The 23,293-nt window shown below is 37.9% G+C and overlaps 1 protein-coding gene across 1 annotated transcript in view; it reads right to left on the minus strand.

Moving 5' to 3' along the window:
- Positions 1–23,293, minus strand: part of CYP20A1 (cytochrome P450 family 20 subfamily A member 1) — a 70,807-nt gene that overhangs the window by 14,649 nt on the left and 32,865 nt on the right. The window contains exons 5-9 of the mRNA XM_028112109.2: positions 22,194–22,361; positions 16,088–16,166; positions 4,377–4,492; positions 3,539–3,593; positions 688–808 (exon numbers count right to left, since the gene is read on the minus strand). Of these exons, the coding sequence (XP_027967910.1) occupies positions 688–808; positions 3,539–3,593; positions 4,377–4,492; positions 16,088–16,166; positions 22,194–22,361 (539 nt within the window). The remainder of the gene's footprint in view (positions 1–687; positions 809–3,538; positions 3,594–4,376; positions 4,493–16,087; positions 16,167–22,193; positions 22,362–23,293) is intronic.

The raw sequence follows: 23,293 nt of genomic DNA on the forward strand, positions 1-23,293 counted from the left end.
CTGTTGTATATATTGATAAGATATTACCTTTTACCACTTGATAATATTCCATGGTACAGATATAACACAATTTATCTATTCACCAGCTGATGAACATCTGGGCTGTTTACAGCTTTTTGCTATCATGAATAATATTGCTATGAACATTTGCATAAAGGTCTCTGTGTGGACATATTTTTTCATTTCTCTTGGGTAAATGCCTCGGAGAATTTCTGAGTTGTATGGTTAAGTGTATGTTTAGCTGCCACACTGTTTTCCAACAGGTCTGTACCATTTTGCATTTCCATCAACAAGATATGAGTGCTTTACTGACTTGAACATTGCTGATACTATTTTATATAGTCTAATGTAAAGGTTTCCCAAAACTACCTAATTATTTTACTTATTTATTTGACACAGAGAGAGAGCACAAGCAGGGCAGATGGAGAGGGAGCAGCAGGTTCCCCGCTGAGCAAGGAGCCCGATGAGGAGCTCAATCCCAACCTGAGCCGAAGGCAGATGCTTAACCAACTACCTTATGATTTTAAAGAGCAAATTAAATTATCTAATAAGATCTGTATGTAAACACTTTAAGTCCTTTAAAAATATATACCTTTCCTAGATATTATCATTAGCTTTAAATAAGCTAGTTAAACCAACTCGAATTTACCCGTTCATGATATCCGCTTCTTTTTATTGTATTCTTACCTGAGCTGCTCGATTTTCTCTGGAGTAATAGGATCCTTTCCAAAAACTTGGTCTATCTCTTCATAAAGTTTTTTCTGAACCTCTTCAGAGGTGGTTAAAAAACAGATTGCCCAGGTGCACACTAAGTAAAAATTTACATTCATAACAATGAAAATAGCTAATTGATAGTTTGGGTGCAGAATAAGATAAAACATACTATTTTTTTCTTGTGTTTTCCTTCTCTTCTGATATGGAAGACACATAAAGCTACCAAAACAATACCACGATTATTCACAGGATTTGTACCTCATTGAACATAACATGAATATTTATAGAATACTCCTAAAGAGATCTGCAATTGCTTTCTTAAAACTGGCAAGTAACTGAAGACAAGAATGCATTTTACTTTCGGTAATTTTAGTATACGTGCTGCCGAAGCGAGCACTACTTTCGGTAAAACAGTAATGATAATAAATAAACTTCATTATTCTGAAGGAGTGTTAAATGTTGGTAACTGTAATGGATTGTCTAGTTCACCCAACCCTGTGTAATAAAAATACTGATTTACTAGTTCCTTCAGGAGACCTAATGAAAGGATTCATACAAATCAGGGTAGCAGGAGATTTACCTATAAATCAATATTCTAAATTTTTACTTGTAATGGTAGATACACTGGTTCAGGAATTGGTATTGGTTATTGCTTAGGACAATAGTTCTCTAAAATCACCCGGGAACTGGTTGATGGCACAACCCCATATTCACAGATTCTGATTCAATAGGTTTAGGGTGGAGTCCAGGCATCTGTACTTCCAACAAATACCACAATTGTTTTGATGAACACCAAGACTGGAAGATTACTAAACTTACAGGCTTACTTTTGCTTAAAATGGCTTATAGATTATATTCACTGAGGAAATGAAAAGGTAAGAAAATTACATGATGAACATAAAACAGAGAAAATAAGAGAAGTTATATTTCCTGTAGAAATCCACTGGGATTATAACTATTCAAAGAATGGAACTATCCAGATACCTTCCAGATACTAGTACCTCTTACCCTAGATTATGCTTGAGATGACTCTATACTACTTTTTTCTGTGTCAACCACTTTTAAAAATGTATTTAGTAATTTCTACTTCTACTTATTAATGATCTCCTTCTTGAGCTAAGGGCCGACTTAAATTTGTCTCAGTTACTTTTTTTTTAATGTTTGCCTAATTCACTTATCCAATTCTCATGCCTAGAAAGGACATAATTCACTTTCTGTACTAAATGTTATTACCAATAAAATTAATACCTACCTGGTACTCAACTTTTTTTTTATAATTTATTCATATTCAGAGTTTATAAAAAGGCACAGGAGTAACTGCCTATCCTTAACTTTTTCCTACATATACTTCTTTATTAGGGCTTTTGAATGAACTATAGAATTTCTGCTTCACAAGTGATATGAAAACTTGTGCAGTGTACAATATGTACATGTTTGTAATTTTACAACATACAGTAATATACAATATTGAAAGATTTACTATAAGGATATGCACACAGTAGGCACTCATAAACCCTGCTTCACCATATTATCACTTCAAATTAACATAACTATGTGGTTTAATAATCTCAAACACTGGTTCTTTTGTAGGACTCTGAAGTATGACTGAGCATAGCTTAAAAATAATATTTTAAGTCATGAACGTTCTTTAATCATGATACTGAACCAAAGACACAACTGCAGATTTGAGAATACCTTGGAGGTCATCTAGACCTAAACTGTTATTTTAGAAAAGGAAGAAAATGCAGAGGCAGATATCTTGCTCAAGGCTAATAAGTAGCAGAGGATTAAAGTTTCCTGCCTATCTTGACTCTCAAAAAAATTCAGAGGTACCTTAAAAAATAACCAAACCACATGCAAAGAAACAGTGATAGTCTGAAATCCTCCCTAAAAGCGCAATAATATTAAAATATTAACCCAACTTTGGAAATGGTCACTTTTTTGCTCTGTATACAGAGCACAACTGCTTCAGATTTTTTGAAGGTCTTTAGCAAAGATATAGTTTAATAATGTAGTAAATTTTTAAAAAAACAAGGTAAGCACTTTTTAAAGAAGTTCAATACATTATTTTTGACACATGCACACCCAGATTCCATTTAACCTATAATACCTGGACATCTCTAGATGTCAAAAATTTTATAAAGAAGAAAAATTTATGGGAAGTTTACATTTTTAATCACTATTTTTAAACAGAAAGAGTTGTAAATGAAATCCTTCAAATGATCATAAATTTCTTCTATTTCAAACTGTTTTGATACTTCCTTTAGCATTTTATATTACTATATTTTTATAAACATACACAAATTTTTATAAATACCATATGAATGAATGGTACTCTGCTAAACTAAAAAGCAGTAAGGAAACTTAGAAACATATCACACATTTTAGAATTTTAAATAAAAATCATCTTCAATTCCACCAAAAGAGTTCTTTCAAATCGTGGTTTCTGTGGCCTATATCCTCTGTTGGTAGACCTTAATAATAGCAAACTGGATTGGAGGCAAAGTGAAAAGCTGCAGCAGGAAATTGAAAAGCTCACTGCTCTGGTTGGAAAGGTGTCAGTAACAGTTCATTTAAAGGCCCTAACTAGAATTCACAATCCATAAACCATGTCAAGAAATTTATGGCAATGTTCAGAGGTGGCATAGAGCACCTGGGGTTAAGAAAAAAAAAAAAAACAGTAGCTGTGTGAATCAAGCCTTTCAAACAAGAATAAAAAAGACAAGAGAAGGGAAATTATAAAGAGGTCTTATAAACAATATTTCCTTTATTTTAACCATGTATATTTTATAATCTATCTCAAAAAGAAATCAATTATACTTACATTTTGCAGTTATTACACAACTGGCCAGAGAAAATATCATACTGTCTTCAAGGATCTAGGAGAGAAAACTAAGTTTAGAAAGTGTAAAATATAAGGTGGCCTGTATTAGACCCTATCAAAATAACCTATAGTATAGAATTAGGGTCAAGGAAAGGAAAAAAGAATATTATTTCTTTATAATGTTTTCACTTAAAAAAATCGAATGTAAAAACCAACCTAAATACTACATTGCCTTTTTGATGCAATAAACATTTATTGGTAGTTATCACTGGCTCATGCTTTGTTTTTCCAAACAAACTGCCTCAGTGCTATCTTTCTGGCTTGGCCAGGTGCAGCAACAAAGCCTCAGGAACGGTGCAGAAGAGGCTACCACTATCCTTGGAGCCTTATTCAATTCTGCACCTATACACATCCAGAAACCCATTCTGTCTATGAAGACTCACATGTGTAGAGGGGGCAGAAGGTTCCTATAATGAACAGGTGTGGTAATAATGGTTCCACTCTTGTCCTTTGCCTGACAACACCGCAAACACAGTGGTATGCTGGGGATAACAGAGTGCTTTGGGAACAAGTCAAGCTGCCAACCTAGTCAGGTAAGTCCTCCTCTTTTATGATCAGAGAATTTTGATTCAACATTTGCTTATGCAATATTAAATAATATATAGATGCTTCAAAGAGCTAAATAATAAGAGACTAAATACTTGTATTATTTACAGATGATGTACAATAAAACAGAAGCCATTGAATTTTGGGAGTGCATCTGGATTAAAGTGAATACAAAGCACACTATACATATGTGATTATTGTTTACTTGATAAACATTTAACAATTAAATCACCTGTTGGTCATTAAGGTTCCCATGTACTAAGGAGTCAATGAAAATATGTTGACCGAAGTTTCCTCCTTTTCGTTCTTTTATGATTTTCTTTAAAATAGATTCCAGTTGTCTAAGGGCTAAGAGAAGAAATACAAAAATGATTTTAGAATATAAGCATTTGTAAAAATTGAACACTTTTTAATATTTCTGTACAATGTTGCTATGTGCAGAATAAAACTTTCCAAAAAAAGAGTTGTAAGCAACAATTTTTAAAAGTTAATTTATGTTTAAATTCATCAATTTTATTTTCCTTCTTTTTTGCTAAATTTTACATACAAAAAGGTGCAAATACTATATATGTACAATTTAAGGAATAATTATAAAGCAAAGACCCATAATATCACCACCCAGGTCAAGAATGGGAACTAACGCTAGCACCTTGGAGGCCTCCACACACATAAACGTCTCACCTGATACTACCTACTTGCCTTCTAAAGTCTGTCCTTTTTTTTTTTTAAGATTTTATTTATTTATTATGTGACAGAGAGAGCACAAGGAGTGGAGAGGGAGAAGCAGGCTTCCTGCTGAGCAGGGAGGCCGATGTGGGGCTCGATCTCAGGACCCTGATCAAATACTATTCAGGTGTTAAGATTTTCATTTGGATCTTGGGATTCCATGCCCTCTTGGACCCCATACTTTCCCCCACTTTGCTGCCTGCTCATTCTCAGTCTCCTTTCGATGATTCCCTCTCATCTCTCGTATTTCTTAATGAGAGAAGGTCTAAGGTCAGGACTCAGCTTTTGGACCTCTTTTCTGTTTTTCTTTCTTTCTTTTTTTTTTTTGCTGATGCACTATTCTTTTTTTTATTATTGTGTTATGTTAATCACCATACATTACATCATTAGTTTTTGATGTAGTGTTCCATGATTCATTGTTTGTGTATAACACCAAGTGCTCCATTCAATATGTACCCTCTTTAATACCCATCACCAGGCTAACCCATCCCCCTACCCCCTTCCCCTCTAGAACCCTGAGTTTGTTTTTCAGAGTCCATAGTCTCTCATAGTTCGTCTCCCCCTCCGATTTACCCCCTTCATTTTTCCCTTCCTGCTAACTTTTTTTTTTTTAACATATAATGTATTATTGTTTCAGAGATACAGGTCTGTGATTCAACAGTCTTACACAATTCACAGCACTCACCATAGCACATACCCTCCCCAATGTCTATCACCCACCCACCCCATCCCTCCCAACCCACACTGCTCCGCAACCCTCAGTTTCTTTCCTGAGATTAAGAATTCCTAATATCAGTGAGATCATATGATACATGTCTTTCTCTGATTGACTTATTTCGCTCAGCATAATACCCTCCACTTCCATCCATGTCATTGCAAATGGCAAGATTTCATTCCTTTTGATGGCTGCATAATATTTCATTGTATGTATATACCACATCTTCTTTATCCATTCATCTGTCGATGGACATCTTGGCTCTTTCCATAGTTTGGCTATTGTGGACACTGCTGCTATAAACATCAGGGTACACATACCCCTTCGGGTCCCTACATTTGTATCTTTGCGGTAAATACCCAGTAGTGCAATTGCTGGGTCGTAGGGTAGTGCTATTTTCAGCTTTTTGAGGAACCTCCATACTGTTTTCCAGAGTGGCTGCACCAGCTTGTATTCCAACCAACAACGTAAGAGGGTTACCCTTTCTCTGCATCCCCGCCAACGTCTGTCATTTCCTGACTTGTTAATTTTAGCCATTCTGACTGGTGTGAGGTGGTATCTCATTGAGGTTTGATTTGGATTTCCCTGATGCCGAGTGACGTTGAGCACTTTTTCATGTGTCTGTTGGCCATTTGGATGTCTTCTTTGGAAAAATGACTGTTCGTGTCTTCTGCCCATTTCTTGATTGAATTATTTGTTCTTTGGGCATTGAGTTTGGTAAGTTCTTTACAGATTTTGGATACTAGCCCTTTATGTGATATGTCATTTGCAAGTATCTTCTCCCATTCTGTCGGATGTCTTTTGGTTTTGTGGACTGTTTCTTTTGCTGTGCAAAAGCTTTTTATCTTGATCAAGTCCCAATAGTTCATTTTTGCCCTTGCTTCCCTTACCTTTGGCGATATTTCTAGGAAGAAGGTGCTGTGGCTGAGGTCGAAGAGGTTGCTGCCTGTGTTCTCCATTAGGATTTTGATGGACTCCTGTCTCACAGGTCTTTCAACCATTTTGAGTCTATTTTTGTGTATGGTGTAAGGAAATGGTCCAGTTTCATTCTTCTGCATGTGGCTGTCCAATTTCCCCAACACCATTTGTTGAAGAAACTTTTATCCACTGGACATTCTTTCCTGCTTTGTCGAAAATTCGTTGACCATAGAGTTGAGGGCCCATTTGTGGGCTCTCTATTCTGTTCCACTGATCTATGTGTCTGTTTTTGTGCCAGCACCATATTGTCTTGATGATGACAGCTTTGTAATAGAGCTAGAGGTCTGGATTTGTGATGCCACCAGCTTTGCTTTTCTTTTTCAACATTCTCTGGCTATTTGGGGTATTTTCTGGTTCCATACAAATTTTAGGATTATTTGTTCCATTTCTTTGAAAAAAGTGGATGGTATTTTGATGGAGATTGCATTAAATGTGTAGATTACTCTAGGAAGCACTGACATCTTCACAATATTTGTTCTTGCAATCCATGAGCATGGAACATTTTTCCGTTTTTTTGTGTCTTCCTCAATTTCTTTCATGAGTATTTTATAGTTTTCTGAGTACAGATCCTTTGCCTCTTTGGTTAGATTTATTCCTAGGTATCTTATGGTTTTGAGTGCAATTGTAAATGGGATCAACTCCTTAATTTCTCTTTCTACTGTCTTGTTGGTGGATAGGAATGCCACTGATTTCTGTGCATTGATTTTATATCCTGCCACTTTACTGAATTCCTGTATGAGTTCTAGCAGTTTTGGGGTGGAGTCTTTTGAGTTTTCCACATAAAGTATCATATCCTCTGCAAAGAGTGAGAGTTTGACTTCTTTGCCGATTTGGAAGCCTTCATTTTTTTCTGTTTTCTGATTGCTGTGGCTAGGACTTCTAATACTATGCTGAATAGCAGTGGTGATAGTGGACATCCCTGCCGTGTTCCTGACCTTAGGGGGAAAGCTGTCAGTCTTTCCCCATTTGAGAATGATATTCACTGTGGGTTTTTCATAGATGGCTTTTATGATATTGAGGTATGTACCCTCTATCCCTATACTCTGAAGAATTTGGATCAAGAAAGGATGCTGTACTTTGTCAAATGCTTTTTCTGCATCTATTGAGAGGATCTTATCCTTTATTAATGTATTGTATCACATTGATTTGTGGATGTTGAACCAACCTTGTAGCCCAGGGATAAATCCCAGTTGGTCATGGTGAATAATCCTTTAAATGTACTGTTGGATCCCACTGGCTAGTATTTTGGTGAGAATTTCTGCATCCATGTTCATCAAGGATATTGGTCTGTAATTCTCCTTTTTGATGGGGTCTTTGGTTTGGGGATCAAGGTAATGGTGGCCTCATAAAACGAGTTTGGAAGTTTTCCTTCCATTTCTATTTTTTGGGACAGTTTCAGAAGAATAGGTATTCTTCTTGAAATGTTTGGTAGAATTCCCCTGGGAAGCCATCTGGCCCTGGGCTTTTGTTTCTTGGGAGATTTTTGATGACTGCTTCAATTTCCTTAGTAGTTATAAGTCTGTTCAGGTTTTTTCTTCCTGGTTCAGTTTTGGTAGTTGATACATCTCCAGGAATGCATTCATTTCTTCCAGATTATCTAATGTGCTGGCATATAGTTGCTCATATGTTCTTATAATTGTTTGTATTTCTTTCATGTTGGTTGTGATTTCTCCTCTTTCATTCATGATTTTGTTGATTTGGGTCTTTCTCTTTTCTTTTTGATCAGTCTGGCCAGGGGTTTATCAATCTTGTTAATTCTTTCAAAGAACCAGCTCCTAGTTTCGTTGATCTGTTCTACTGTTCTTTGGTTTCTATTTCATTGATTTCTGCTTTAATTTTCATTAATTCCCTTCTCCTGCTCGGTTTAGCCTTTATTTGCTGTTCTTCTCCAGCTCCTTTAGGTATAAGGTTAGGTTATGTATTTGAGACCTTTCTTGTTTCTTGAGAAAGGCTTGTATTTCCCTCTTAGGACTGCCTTTGCTTCATCCCTGATCTTTATTATTTCTCTTCTCCTGCTGGGTTTAGGCTTTAGTTGCTATTCTTTCTCCAGTTCCTTTAGGTGTAGGGTTAGGTTGTGTATTTGAGACATTTCTTGTTTCTTGAGAAAGACTTGTATTGCTATATACTTTCCTCTTAGGACTGCCTTTGCTTCATCCCAAAGATTTTGAACAGTTGTGTTTTCATTTTCATTTCTTTCCATGAATTTTTTTAATTCTTCTTTAATTTCGTGGTTGACCCATTCATTCTTCAGTAGGGTGCTCCTTAGTCTCCATGTATTTGAGTTCTTTCTGACTTTCCTCTTGTGATTGAGTTCTAGTTTCAAAGCATTGTGGTCTAAAAATATGCAGGGAATGATCCCAATCTTTTGGTACCAGTTGAGACCTGATTTGTGACCTAGGATGTGATCTATTCTAGAGAATGTTCCATGGGCACTAGAGAAGAATGTGTACTCTGTTGCTTTGGGATGGAATGTTCTGAATATGTCTGTGAAGTCCATTTGGTCCAGTGTGTCTAAATTTAAAGTCTTTATTTCCTTGTTGATCTTTAGTTTAGATGATCTGTCCATTTCAGTGAGGGGGGGGTGAAATTTAAAGTCTTTATTTCCTTATTGATCTTTGGTTTAGATGATCTGTCCATTTCAGTCAGGGGGGTGTTAAAGTCCCCCACTATTATTGTATTGCTGTTGATGTGTTTCTTTGCTTTTGTTATTAATTGGCTTATATAATTGGCTGCTCCCATGTTAGGGGCATAGATATTTACAATTGTTAGATCCTTTAAGTAGGATATAGTGTCCTTCGTCATCTGTTATTAGAGTCTTTGGTTTAAAATCTAATTTGTCTGATATAAGGATTGCCACCCCAGCTTTCTTTTGGTGTCCATTAGCATGGTCAATGGTTTTCCACCCCCTCACTTTCAATCTGGGGGTGTCTTTGGGTCTAAAATGAGTCTCTTGCAGACAGCATATCGATGGGTCTTGTTTTTTAATCCAGTCTGATACCCTGTGTCTTTTGATTGGGGTATTTAGCCCATTTACATTCAGGGTAACTATTGAAAGATATGAAATTAGTACCATTGTATTGCCTGTAAGATGACTGTTACTCTGTATTGTCTGTGTTCCTTTCTGGTCTGGTTACTTTTAGACTCTCTCTTTGCTTAGAGGACCCCTTTCAATATTTCTTGTAGGGCTGGTTTTGTGTTTGCAAATTCCTTTAGTTTTTGTTTGTCCTGGAACCTTTTTATCTCTCCTTCTATTTTCAATGATAGCCTAGCTGGATATAGTATTCTTGGCTGCATATTTTTCTCATTTAGTGCTCTGAATATATCATGCCAGTCCTTTCTGGCCTGCCAGGTCAGTTGCCAATCTAATGTTCCTACCATTGTAGGTTACAGATCTCTTCTCCCGAGCTGCTTTCAGGATTTTCTCTTTGTCTTTGAGACTCATAAGTTTTACTGTTAACTGTCGGGGTGTTGACCTATTTTTATTGATTTTGAGGGGGGTTCTCTGTGCCTCCTGGATTTTGATGCCTGTTTCTTTCCCCGTATTAGGGAAGTTCTCTGCTATAATTTGCTCCAATATACCTTCTGCCCCTCTCTCTCTTTCTTCTTCTTATGGGATCCCAATTATTCTAATGTTGTTTTGTCTTATGGTATCACTTATCTCTCGAATTCTGCCCTCGTGATCCAGTAGTTGTTTATCTTTTTCTCAGCTTCCTTATTTTCCATCATTTGGTCTTCTTTATCACTAATTCTCTCTTTTGCCTCATTTATCCTAGCAGTTAGAGCCTCCATTTTTGATTGCACCTCATTAATAGCCTTTTTTTTTAAAGATTTTATTTATTTATTTGAGAGAGAATGAGAGATAGAGAGCACGAGAGGGAAGAGGGTCAGAGGGAGAAGCAGACTCCCCGCTGAGCAGGGAGCCCAATGTGGGACTCGATCCCGGGACTCCAGGATCATGACCCGAGCCGAAGGCAGTCTCTTAACCAACTGAGCCACCCAGGTGCCCATTAATAGCCTTTTTGATTTCGACTTGGTTAGATTTTAGTTTTTATTTCTCCAGAAAGGGTTTCTCTAATATCTTCCATACTTTTTTCAAGCCCAGCTAACTTTAAAATCGTCATTCTGAACTCTAGTTCTGACATCTTACTAATGTCCATATTGATTAGGTCCCTGGCAGTCGGCACTGCCTCTTGTTCTTTTTTTGAGGTGATTTTTTCCATCTTGTCATTTTGTCCAGAGTAGAATAGATGAATGAGAGAACAAAATGCTAACAGGGTAACAACAACCCCAGAAAAATATACACTAAATGAATCAGAAGAGACCTGAAACTGGGGGAAAAGAAAGGGAAAGAAAGGAAAGAAAGGAAAGAAAGGAAAGAAAGGAAGAAAGGAAGAAAGAAAAAGAAAGAAAGAAAGAAAGAAAGAAAGAAAGAAAGAAAGAAAGAAAGAAAGAAAGAAAGAAAGAAAGAAAAAGAAAAAAGAAACAGAAAAAGTTAAAAACAAACATAAAAACAGAATATGATCAAATATGATCAGGCTGGTGTACAGCTCAGTGTCACACACTACATTTCAGGCGTATTTGGGTCTGTTAGAAGAAAGTGCCTCTCAAAATTTTAAAGAAAGAAAAACATATATATATATATATATATATGGTTTCCAAATGTCTTTGCTGGAGGCGGAATTGCCCCGCCCTTGCCGGTCCAGGCTAAGTAATCTGCTCGGGTTTGCTCTCAGGAGCTTTTATTCCCTGCAAGCTTTCGGTACAGCCTTGGAGGAGGAGAATGAAAATGGCGCCCTCCCAATCTCCACCCCGGAGGAGCCAAAAACTCGGGGTCCCACTGCTCAGTGCGCCTGCAGAGAAAAGCAATCACTCCCGTCTCCCCCATTTCTGGCCACACTGCGTGCTCACCCGGCCTGTGACCAAGCTTTTCTATCTCTGGCTCACAACCCCGTGTGGAGTCTCCAAACCCAGCAGATCCCTGCGATGCGCACCTGCACCGCTCCTCCCCGGGGAGGAAGAGGAGTCTCCCCGGATCTGCCGCTTGTTGGGTCCCTGTTGGAAGAGCAGTGGCCCGACTGTGCCACGGATCACGGTTTATGACAACCCTGAGCTGAGAGCCCACTCCTCGGCTCCGTCTCTGCAGCCAGCTTCCCCGCTCCGATACCTGGGAGCTCTGCTGCACTCAGGCACCCCCGGTCTTTTTGTGACCCTGAGGGTCCTGAGACCACACTCTCCCAGCGAGGATTCCACCCCCCACTTAGCCACTGGAGCAACATCCCTCAGCAGAGTCGACTTCTAAAATTTCTGATTTTGTGCTCCGCTGCTCTATCACTTGCCGGTAACGACTAACGGAGGCCCCCTCCCCTGCCATCTATCTTCCTGAATATCACCTCGGATTCACTTCTCCGCACGTCCTACCTTCCAGAAAGTGGTCGCTTTTCTCTTCAGAGAGTTGCTGCTATTCCTTCCTCTGATCTGTTGAGTTCGTAGGTGTTCAGAATGGTTTGATCCCTATCTAGCTGAATTCCTGAGACCAGATGAAATTTAGGTCTCCTACTCCTCCGCCATCTTGCTCCTCCCCCGCCAGACCTCTTTTCTTTTTCTATTTATATTCATTACCTTGATGGTCACTAGTCTCAAGGCTTTAAATACAACCAATGGACTGAACACTCCACATTTATATTTCCAGTTTGCACTTCTTTCCCCTGAACTCCAGATTCATCTAACAACGAACTTAGCATCTCCACTTAGATGTCTGAAGCCTATTAAACATATCTACAAATGAACTCTTGATCTTCCCCAGCAAAAAGTGGATTTTCCCAAGTCTGCCCTATCTCCCTAACAACTTCATTTTCCAAATACTCAGGCCTGAAACCTTGGTGTCTCCTTCTCTCTTATACCATACAACTAACCTGTGAGCTAATGTCTGTGTTCTAACTTCAAAATACAAAATTACTCTTCCTTTTTTTCTTCCTTCATTCTCTATTTTCTGCTGCCTACCACCTAGTCCAAGTCACATTATTTCTCTTGCCTGGTTCATTTCAACAGCCCCTGAATTAGTCTCACTGCTTCTGCTCTACGTGCCTATAATCTATCACAGCAGCCAGAGTGACCCATTAAAAATGTAATTCAGATTGGGGCGCATGGCTGGCTCAGTCAGTAGAGCATGCAAGTCTTGATCTCAGGGTTGTAAGTTTGAGCCCCACATTGGATGTAGAAATTAAAAATAAAATCTTAAAAAAACCCCACAAAACTCAGATTATAACTGCTAAAATCTTCCAGTGGCTTCCTATCTCATAGTAACAACCTAGTCATACAATGAGATACAAGCCAGACAAAATCTGTCCCTCCTCCCCAGTCTTTCTGGCCTCATCTCTTCTATTCCTCTTCTGACTGACCACTCCAGCCAAAAAGTTCCCATCTCCAGAACATTGCAATTACTTTCCCTCTACATAGAATCTTCTTCCTTTGGACATGTGGATAGCCACATGATCTGCAGTGAGTGATCTCCTTATCTCTTGCAAGTGTTATAAGTCACCTAATCTTAGTGAGGCCCTTCCTAATAACCTTATTCAAAACTGCAACCTCCCCATCCCTAGCACACCCTATCTCCCTTCCTGATTTAATTTTCTCCATAGAACTTTTCATCTTTTAAAACACTATTAAGGGGCACCTGGGTGGCTCAGATGGTGGGGGGTCTGCCTTTGGATTGGGTCATGATCTCAGGATCCTGGATCAAGTCCCGCATCGATCCTTAGTCGATGCTTAGTCCTGCTAAGCAAGGAGCCTCTTCTCCCTCTGCCTGCCACTCCCCTTGCTTGTACTCTCCCTCTCTCTCTCTGGCAAATGAATGAATAAAGACTTCAAAAAAAAACACTATTCAGTTTACTTATGTAGATTATTGTCTGCTGCTTCCCACTACAATTTTTATTTATCAACATCTCCCCAGCACCAAAAACATACCAGAATATTATAGATATTCACTAATTATAGAATTGCATGAATGTAATACATTAGTGATTAAAATGAAAAATTATTAACACTGTGATGCAATGGTTCCCAATTTTGCCACAGATCAGAATCACCTAGGAAGCTTTTTTAAAAAAATTGTAAAGCAGGGGCACCTGGATGGCTCTGCCAGTTAAGCATCTGACTCTTGATTTCAGCTTGGGTCATGATCTGAGGGTCGTGAGATCCAGCCCCACACTGGGCTCCACACTGGGCATGGAGTCTGCTTAAGATTCTCTTTCTCTCCTTCTGCCCCCCGCCCCACTTTCACTCTCAAAAAAAAAAAAAAATCATAAAGTATGAGTCACACCTCATTCAAATTAAATCCAAATGTTTAGGAATGGAAGCCTGATGTCAATATTTATTATTTTTTTATAGTTTAATTTTTTTTTAGTAATCTCTACACCCAGGATGGTACTGGAACTCATGACCATGAGATCAAGAGTCACATGCTCTTCTGACTGCACTAGCCAGGCACCCCCATACTTCTTAAAAGATTCAATGTGTAGCAAAGCCTGGTAACTACTGCTGTACATTCTCATCCCTACAAGTACATCAGGATAATCTGCACAGATTTCACAGAAATATCTGATGCCCAGGGCACCTCTCTCTTAGACTCTGAATAAACTGGTTTATGGTGGGGCCTGATCTTCAGTTTTTTTTGTTTTAAGTTCTGAAGGTGACTTTAATGTACAGACCAGGTTAAGAATGACTCACGTAAACAAAAGATGCACTGATCCAGCCATGGCTTCCTACTCACATAAATACCAAAAAGAGAATCATTTTCAATAAAAATTTGATTTACACCAATGTTACAACCCAAGAAACGTATCATGTTAGATAATCTACTCTTATTTAGAATCACAGGGCATAAATTATTAATTTTCATTTTGGATTAATTGAACCAATATTTGTGAAATACATTTTTTATTAAGGGGAATTAGTCCTAATGCATCCATCAAGATAATCACAATGTCAATAAAAACCAGAGTGCATTGGCTTTTTTGGACTTGTGTTGGACATCAAGGGAATCACTAGAATCGTAAGCCCCATGAGGGCAGGGAATTTTGTCTCCCTCACACAAAATAAAATAGTGCCTAGCACATACAGACCACAAACATTTATTTAAAGAATGAAGGATGACAGTAATGGAAGCAACACTATTATATATGGAAAATAATCCACTGTTCCAACATAGCCCATGTATTTTAATTTACCCTACTTCCAAAAAAGGAATCGAAGCAGCTCAAAATAAAAGTATTAAAACACTATAATCATTAAGTTACTGATAGAAGATACACAACCAAAAAAAAAAAGAAGAAGAATTCTGTGGAGCTATCAAACTAAAACTGCTATTTTTCTGTGTAGATATAAAGTTGTAACCAATGCCCCCAAATTTTGAAAATATATGTTGTTGTTGTTTTTAAAGATTTTATTTATTTATTTGACAGAGAAAGACACAGTGAGAGAGGGAACACAAGAAGGGGGAGTGGGAGAGGGAGAAGCAGGCTTCCCGCTGAACAGGGAGCCTGATGCAGGCCTTGATCCCAGGACCCGGGGATCATGACCTGAGCCGAAGGCAGACGCTTAATAGCTGAGCCACCCAGGCGCCCCTGAAAATGTTTTCAAATATTTTATTTATTCATTTGAGAGAGAGACAGAGACAGAAAGAGCACAGAGAGACAGAGGAAGAGGGAGAAGCAGGCTCCCCGCTGAGCTGGTAGGCTGATGTGGGGCTCCATCCCAGGACCCTGGGATCATGACCTGAGCCGAAGGCAGACACTTAACCGACTGAGCCACCAAGGCACCTGGGAATATTTTTACTCAATGTTATAATAGCAAGAATTTTTATGTTCCTACATTTTTTACAAATATCTATACAATATCTAAGCTGGTATGATTTAGCAATTCCTATATTGTTGGACATTTAGATTGCTTCTGATTTTCTATTTATAGAAACAGCACTACAAAAAAATATTCATGATTTTTTTCTTCTCTTAGATAATTTTATCCTTTATTTATGACTTTTTTTTAAAGCATTCTTTTTTTAAAAATTATTTATTTGAGGAGCGAGAGAGATAGAGAGAACACAAGAGAGCACAAATGGTGGAGAGGGAGAAGCAGGCTGCCCATTGAGCAGGGAGCCCGATGTGGGGCTTGATCCCAGGACCCTGGGATCATGACCTGAGCTAAAAGCAGCCACTCAACGGACTGAGCCACCCAGGCACCCCCATTATTTATGACTCTTAATATGTATTATCAAATTGCTTTCCCAGGATTGCACCCTTACATTTTCCTGTAGGCTATACCAGCCTCATTCTATAGTGAGTATTAGAGTTTCATTTATTGATTTACTGCTTTTTCCTCTCTTTTAAGAAAAACCTCTAATATAGGAAATGTAGGAGAAAAACATAAAGATAGAAAATATACATGACCTATAATCTCATGATTCAGAGATGACCATATTAAAATTGGGGCACATATCCTTACTATAATTTAAGAGTAGCAAAACTTACCATCTTCATATTGTTTTTTCCGAGTTGTACTTTTATCAAGCGATCCATCTAAAAAGCCTTTGCCAATCTCAGACCAAACCTGAAAATAGGAAAACATACTTGTTATCTAGTAAAGTAGATTTTCTAAGTAATACCAAGCAATCTAAGCCAGTAATTGGGAAATTCCTATCTTACCAACAGATCTGATAATTAAGTTCTCCCTTTTAAGTGGGCTGCATAATGATTTACTCCATAGTCTCAGAGGCTAGAGTGCAAATATATTTTAATAATTTCAGTCAGGGCACTTTAAAACTAATTATAACTAGAAAGTCACAAGTTTCTTTTCTTTAAAAGATGTAGGAATGGGGAAGAAAAGGATGTGGCAGTAGCGTCAATTTTCAATTTTTTACTATAACAGCACCAGTGGATGAATAAAATTCATAGGGAAATCCAAATTTTTACTTCACCTGTGATACTGATAAGCACTGGCTGAGATCCAGAAAAAAGGTTAAAAATTAGTCTAGGGTTTAGAGATAGTAAACAATAAAACAGGCACCAGTTGTTTCAAAACTGGATAATTAGCCCCTGAAAAAAACTTTAGCTTATTTAAAAGCTGTGAAAGAACGTAGAGAAAGAATATAACACTCATTAATCAATGCTAAATATTTGAATAATTATTAATAGTAAGAGTCCTTAACTCTTACCTTACAAAGATATACCTTACACACTCTTTAATGTGAAAAATTAAACTATTAAAAGTACTGTGAAAATGTATAGTAAATGTTTATATATATCCCTAAAGCAGGAAAGGAGTTTTTTTTTTAAGATTTTATTTATTTATTTGAGAGAATGAGTGAGTGCGCATGAGCAGGGGGGAGGGGCAAGGGGAGAGGGAGAAGCAGACCATCCCACTGAGCAGGGAGTCCAATGTGGGGCTCAATCCCAGGGCCCCAAGCTCATTACCTGTGCAAACGCTTAACTGACTGAGCCACCCAGGAGCCCCGGGAAAGGACTTTCTAAGCATGACAGAGCAGAGGGCATAAATTAATGATGAGAAAGCTGCATTCATTTAGCAACTCCATTCCAATGACAAAAAGTTGAACAGACTGAAAAATCAACAACTCTTCTTGGACCCTAAGACAGGAGAGGACCCAGGGTTTAAAGAAACTAGGGAAAACAGGAAGATAGGACAGGGCCCAAGATTAAAGAGACAGGTGAAATCAGGGAGTTATCTCTTACCGAAGCAGAGACCCACAGGCAGAAACCACCTCAGGACCCAGTCCTGGGGTAGGAAAACCTGAACTGTAATTAACAAACAGCTGGAGGTTCAGTATATACAACACTGAGAATTAAAAACTCCAGGGAGACCCAATCATAGTCCCAACCCCCGCCCCCCAAAAATATTGTGAGATTTACCTTTAAGAGCTCAACCAGGTTCCCACAGTAAATAATGAAGAAACTCCCCCTTGGGATTCTAGCAGGGAAGCTTGAAAAAAACTTCCTTGAAAAAGGAACTAATCTGAAATAAACCAGAGCACTCTGTTCTTAACAAGGCCTGCCCTCAGAGCCTAACAGGCTGGGGTTTTGTCAGAGCTGAACTGCCTAGGAGAAGGGAAATATCCAACTCCAGTCAGAGCCAGCATTTCAGGTGGAAGAAGGAAGAAGGAAGCCATCCTGTCCCACCCAAATGGGGAGGGGGAAAAAAAAACTGAGAAACGCTTATGAAGTTTACGATCCAGAGGCACAGGCTCACTAAAAGACTGACACATAATCATAGGACTGTGGGATGCTTCCCCTTTCCTCACACCTCACCATCACATTACTAAAGGCCTATTTACACCAGTTTGTTTTACCCGGTTTGTCCAGGGATCAATAAAAAAATTACAAGGGATACCAAAAGGTAAAAGATACAATTTGAAGAAACAGAGCAAGCATTAGAACAATATATGGAGGGGACATTGGAATTATCAGATGAAGAACTAATTAATTAATTAATTTAGAGCATGCGAGCAGGGGCGGGGGGGAGGTGGGGGGAGGGGGAAGGGGGAAAGAGAACCTCAAGCAGACTCCACGCCCAGCACGGAGCCTGACGTGGGGCTTGCTCTCACAACCCAAGACCATGACCTGAGCCAATACCAAGAGTCAGATGCCCGACTGACGAAGCCACCCAGGTGCCCCCAGGAATTTAAAACAACTCTGCTTAATATGCTGCTAAGGGTCTAAAGGATCCTTAGGTAAAGGATAGAGTACACAGCATGCAAGAACAGACAGGCAATGTAGGCAGAGAGATGGAAATCCTAACCACCAGAAAGAAATGCTAGAGATAAAAAACACTGTAGCAGAAATGAAGAATGCCTTTCATAGGCTTATTACTACACTGGTCACAGCTTAGTAAAGAACCTCTGAGCCAGAGGATACATCAATAGAATCCTCAAAAACCGTTTCTTACAAAATTAAACATACTCTTACCAGCAATCACACCTCTTGGTATTTACCCAAAGGAGCTGGAAACTTATGTCCACAGAAAAACCTGCACACAGCTGTTCACTGAAGCTTTGTTCATAACTGCCAAAACTGGGAAGCAACCAAGATGTCCTTTAGTAGATGAATGGATGAGCTGTGGTACATCCAGACAATACAACACTATTCAGTGCTAAAAGAAATGAGCTATCAAGCCGTGAAAAGACATGGATGAAGCTTAAATGTAAGTGAAAAATAAGCCAATCTGAGAAGTTTACAAACTAGAATGATTCCAACTATATGACATTCTAGAAAGGCAAAACTAAGGATACAATAAAAAGGTCAGTGTTTGGGCGCCTGGGTGGCTCAGTCGTTAACAGTCTGCCTTCAGCTCAGGTCATGATCTCAGGGTCCTGGGATCAAGCCCCACATCAAGCTCCCTGCTCGGTGGGAAGCCTGCTTCTTCCTCTCCCACTCCCCCTCTTGTGTTCCTGCTCTCGCTATCTCTCTCTCTGTCAAATAAATAAATAAAATCTTTAAAAAAAAAAATCTTTAAAAAAGGTCAGTGCTCGCCAGAAAGAGGAGGCAGGAGATGAATAGACAGAGGATTTTTAGGGCAGTAACAATCCTTTGTATGATATTATAATGATAGATATATGTCATTATACATTTGTCCAAACCCACTGAATGTACAATACCAACTGTGAACCCTTGGGGTAATTATGATATGTCAATACAGGTTCATCCTTAGAAAAAAATGCACAATTTTGGTAAGTGATGTCAATAATGGTGAAGGCTATGCATGTGTGGAAGCACGGGGTATATGAAAGGGGTATATGAAATCTCTGTATCTTCCTCCTTCCTTTTTTTTTTGAGGGAAAGGGAAAAAGAGAATTCTAAGCAGGCTCCACACTCAGCGTGGAGGCCAATATGGGGCTCAATCTCACAACCCTGCCCTGAGCTGAAATCAAGAGCTGGATGCTTAACCAACTGAGCCACCCAGGCGCCCCTTTCCTCTCAGTTTTATTATAAACCCAAAACTGCTTTAAAAAATAAAGCCTTTCTTTTTTTAAAATCCTATAAATGAAAACTGAGATAAAAATAAAGAGCTCTTAGGGCATCTGGCTGGCTTAGTTAGTAGAGCATGCAACTCTTGATCTCGGGGTCATGAGTTCAAGCCCCACGCTGGGTGTACAGTTTACTTTAAAAAATAAAGATAAAATTAAAAAAAAATAAGGAGCTCTTTCTGATTAGTAAAAAACACATCAACAGAAATATGGCAAAGAACATAAGAAAGTATCCCACAAAACACAAATTGAAACACAGATGTTTGATAAAAATATTAAATGATGTTTAACCTTGTAAACAATAAAAAATAAAAATTATAATCATGAAATACAATTTTTGACTTATTATATAGGCAAATATTTAAAGGACCAATAACTCTAAATGTCAGGGAATGAGCACACTAATGTTGGTGGGAAAATAACTGGGACAAGTTTTCGGAGCACATTTCAGAAACACAGTATACAACTATATGTGATGAGTACGTTTTTCAGTTTGACACCTGTGAAATCAGTATACGTCCTGCAAGTGATGGCATCTCAACTGCTGTCAACCAAGCAGCAGTCATATGCAGTTGTCATTGCCTCTGCATGCATAAATTGATTATTATTCCTGGTGGCATGATAGGACAACAGCAACACTGTGGTGCTTCAGACATTAAAACATCATTTGAGGGGGGTGAGGGGATGGGTTAGCCTGGTGATGGGTATTGAAGAGGGCACATTCTGCGTGGAGCACTGGGTGTTATGCACAAACAATGAATCATGGAACACTACATCAAAAACTAATGATGTAGGGCGCCTGGGTGGCTCAGTTGTTAAGCGACTGCCTTCGGCTCAGGTCATGCTCCTGGAGTCCCGGGATCGAGTCCCACATCGGGCTCCCTGCTCAGCAGGGAGTCTGCTTCTCCCTCTGACCCTCTTCCCTCTCGTGCTCTCTGTCTCTCATTCTCTCTCTCTCAAATAAATAAATAAAATCTTTAAAAAAAAAAAAAACTAATGATGTAATGTATGGTGATTAACATAACAATAAAAAATTATTAAAAAAAACCCATCATTTGAAGAAGGAACTTAAGTCATGTTTATGGTCTGGAAACTTCCCTTTGACAACTTCTAGTATTGTTAAGAGAATACCAGATTCCAAAAATACATAATTTGAATCTACTCAAACCCAAATTGAGAGACACTGCACAAAATAACCGGCCTTTGTTTTTTAAAAAATGTCAAGGTCAAAAAACAAAGAAAAACTGAGGAACTCTTCCACATTAAAGAGGTCTGACCACTGAAAGTGAAGAAATCTGAATATGGGCTGTGGATAACAGTATCGTTTGAATGTTCAATTTCCCAAGTTTGAAAACTGTGTTGTCACTATTTAAGAGAATACCCTTGTTGGGGCGCCTGGGTGGCTCAGTCAGTTAAGCGTCTGCCTTCGGCTCAGGTCATGCATGGTCCCAGGGTCCTGGGATCGAGTCCCACATCGGGCTCTCTGCTCAGTGGGGAACCTGCTTCTCCCTCTGCCTGCCGCTCCCCATGCTTTGTGCTTTTTCTCTCTGACAAATAAATGAAATCTTTTAAAAAAGTGCTATCTTGTCAACATGCAAAAAAAAATCAGACAATAACTGAGTCAAAAGTTGATTCTTCATTAAAATATGAAGACATTTTAGGAATTCCTTAACCAATTTATTTTGCCTGGGTACACAGACTAGTCTAGGAAGTGAATGCCACTCAGGCGTCCCAAGATCGCATTTTTTAAAAAAGACATCCAGTATTATTTCCAGAATGACCTATTCTGTATGTTTTTATGCTGGTATTTTCTTTCTCCTCATTTTAGAGTGATTTTTCCACCTTTATTTTTACACTCCTGAATATGTTGATAAGAAACATGTATTTTGTAATCATCAGACATATGTAATTAAACCATTTTAATGGGGAAAAGTATATTAAACAATAAGAGAGTGTTAAGCCACAGTTTCTAGTGATTTTTGTTCTAAACACATTATCTTGATTATTTAACGAAAATGTTTTTGTAGATTTGAATAAAATAAGAAATAATTTCTGAGAGACCCAAAATGCAGCAAAACGACCCAAGTATTATTTGAACCAAATAAATTAACATTGGGATTAAGTAAATTAATACTGAAACTAATAAAAATAGAGAATAAAATAAATTCCATATGTGAATCTAGAAAAAAAAGTAAATCAATTTTAGACTGAATTAGCCTTTCTTCAAATCATATTCGTTTCATTAACATCTTAATGTTCCACTGGCTTTAATTTCTTTCTATATGGGACATAGCCTAGTTCTATTAAAGTTTTTCTCTTTATTCTAGAATTCAGTATTATTTTATAACATACTTGATAAGTATTAAAAGGAAATTTCTTTAGGAAATTTAGATGCTTTTTAAATTTCAAAAATTCCTTAAAAAAAGTAATTCTTACATTTTTTAGAAATACAATTATCTTTGCTTGCACTGCTATTTTAGCCCAAAACAAGAAAATTCTCCACTGCAAGATCCTAAACCTTCTTCTTGAGAGGTAAAGTCTACATTATTAAACTATCCAATTTGATGAAAGAATAATTTTAAACTTGTCCCAAGACTTACCGTGCCATGATTCTTCTGGAAGTGAATGACTTCCTGATCATCTTCAAATGTACTACCCATTACCATCTGTGTAACAGACTTCATAGCAAAACCAAGCATATGCTGGCCGAGGGGTACATGCTGGGACTCTGGGTAGGTGAGCCATTTATCTAATAATTCTTCTGAAAGCTGAAAAAGAACAGAAAACCACAACGATTTATTATTTCCTCTTGCTAAATCTTGGAAAAAATCAGCAAGCAGATTAATTTCACAGTTCAACTCTAATCAAAGTAAACATTCAGGTGTTTATTTAATTTGTCTGGCTAACAGTGGCTTCGCGTATAGTTATACCCTCAATGGTTCTGGTTCAGATTCTATCAAAGGGTTGATTTGCAAAACAAAACAACTACCACAATAATAAAAACAAAAAAGATAAATTAAAAGTTCAAGAGCTGGAAAAACCTTAAACCTAATAGAAATTAAGAGACTAAAATCTGTCTCTATTTAAAAATTAAAAAGGTTCTAAATTTTAAATATATATAATAAATAAATAATAAATAAAAGTAAATAATAAATAAATAAAGATTCATCACGGTGCCTGTGATACGGTAATCAATAAACATGAGTGTGTAAAACCTTACACATGCTTCAATGACAGAAACCTCTCAGTCTCTGTCATTCCTTCATTCAACAAATATTTATTAAATTCCTTATGGAATAAAAACAATGGGTAGTAAAGAGATCAAAAGCTTTGGAGTCAGAAAACCCTTGGTTTTCCTTCTAGCTCTGTCACTCAGAAGCAATGTGACTTTGGGCAATTTGCCTGACTCTTCCAAGGTTCAGGTGTCTCAACAGGTAAAAGCAGATGACATCTACCTTGTGTGGCTGCGCTGATAGGGATAATTATACCCATGTCACATATGGAGGAAAGGTTTTGTGAGGTAATATACTTAAATTTAAGTTCCTTTCCCATATCAAATCCATGGAAGTTTTGTCACAGTATAAAGGATTAAAATTGTTATGATTCAGAAAATAAATGTTCAAAATGAAAAAGAATCTCACCACATAGGTTTATACCAATTTAAAGTGACATATCTGGAAAATAATACTTTTTTTTTGAG

The sequence above is a fragment of the Eumetopias jubatus genome, unplaced genomic scaffold (assembly GCF_037043125.1).
Source record: "Eumetopias jubatus isolate StellerSeaLion01/CBP00866 unplaced genomic scaffold, mEumJub1_p1.0 scaffold_3, whole genome shotgun sequence".
In the NCBI taxonomy this organism is placed as follows: domain Eukaryota; kingdom Metazoa; phylum Chordata; class Mammalia; order Carnivora; family Otariidae; genus Eumetopias; species Eumetopias jubatus.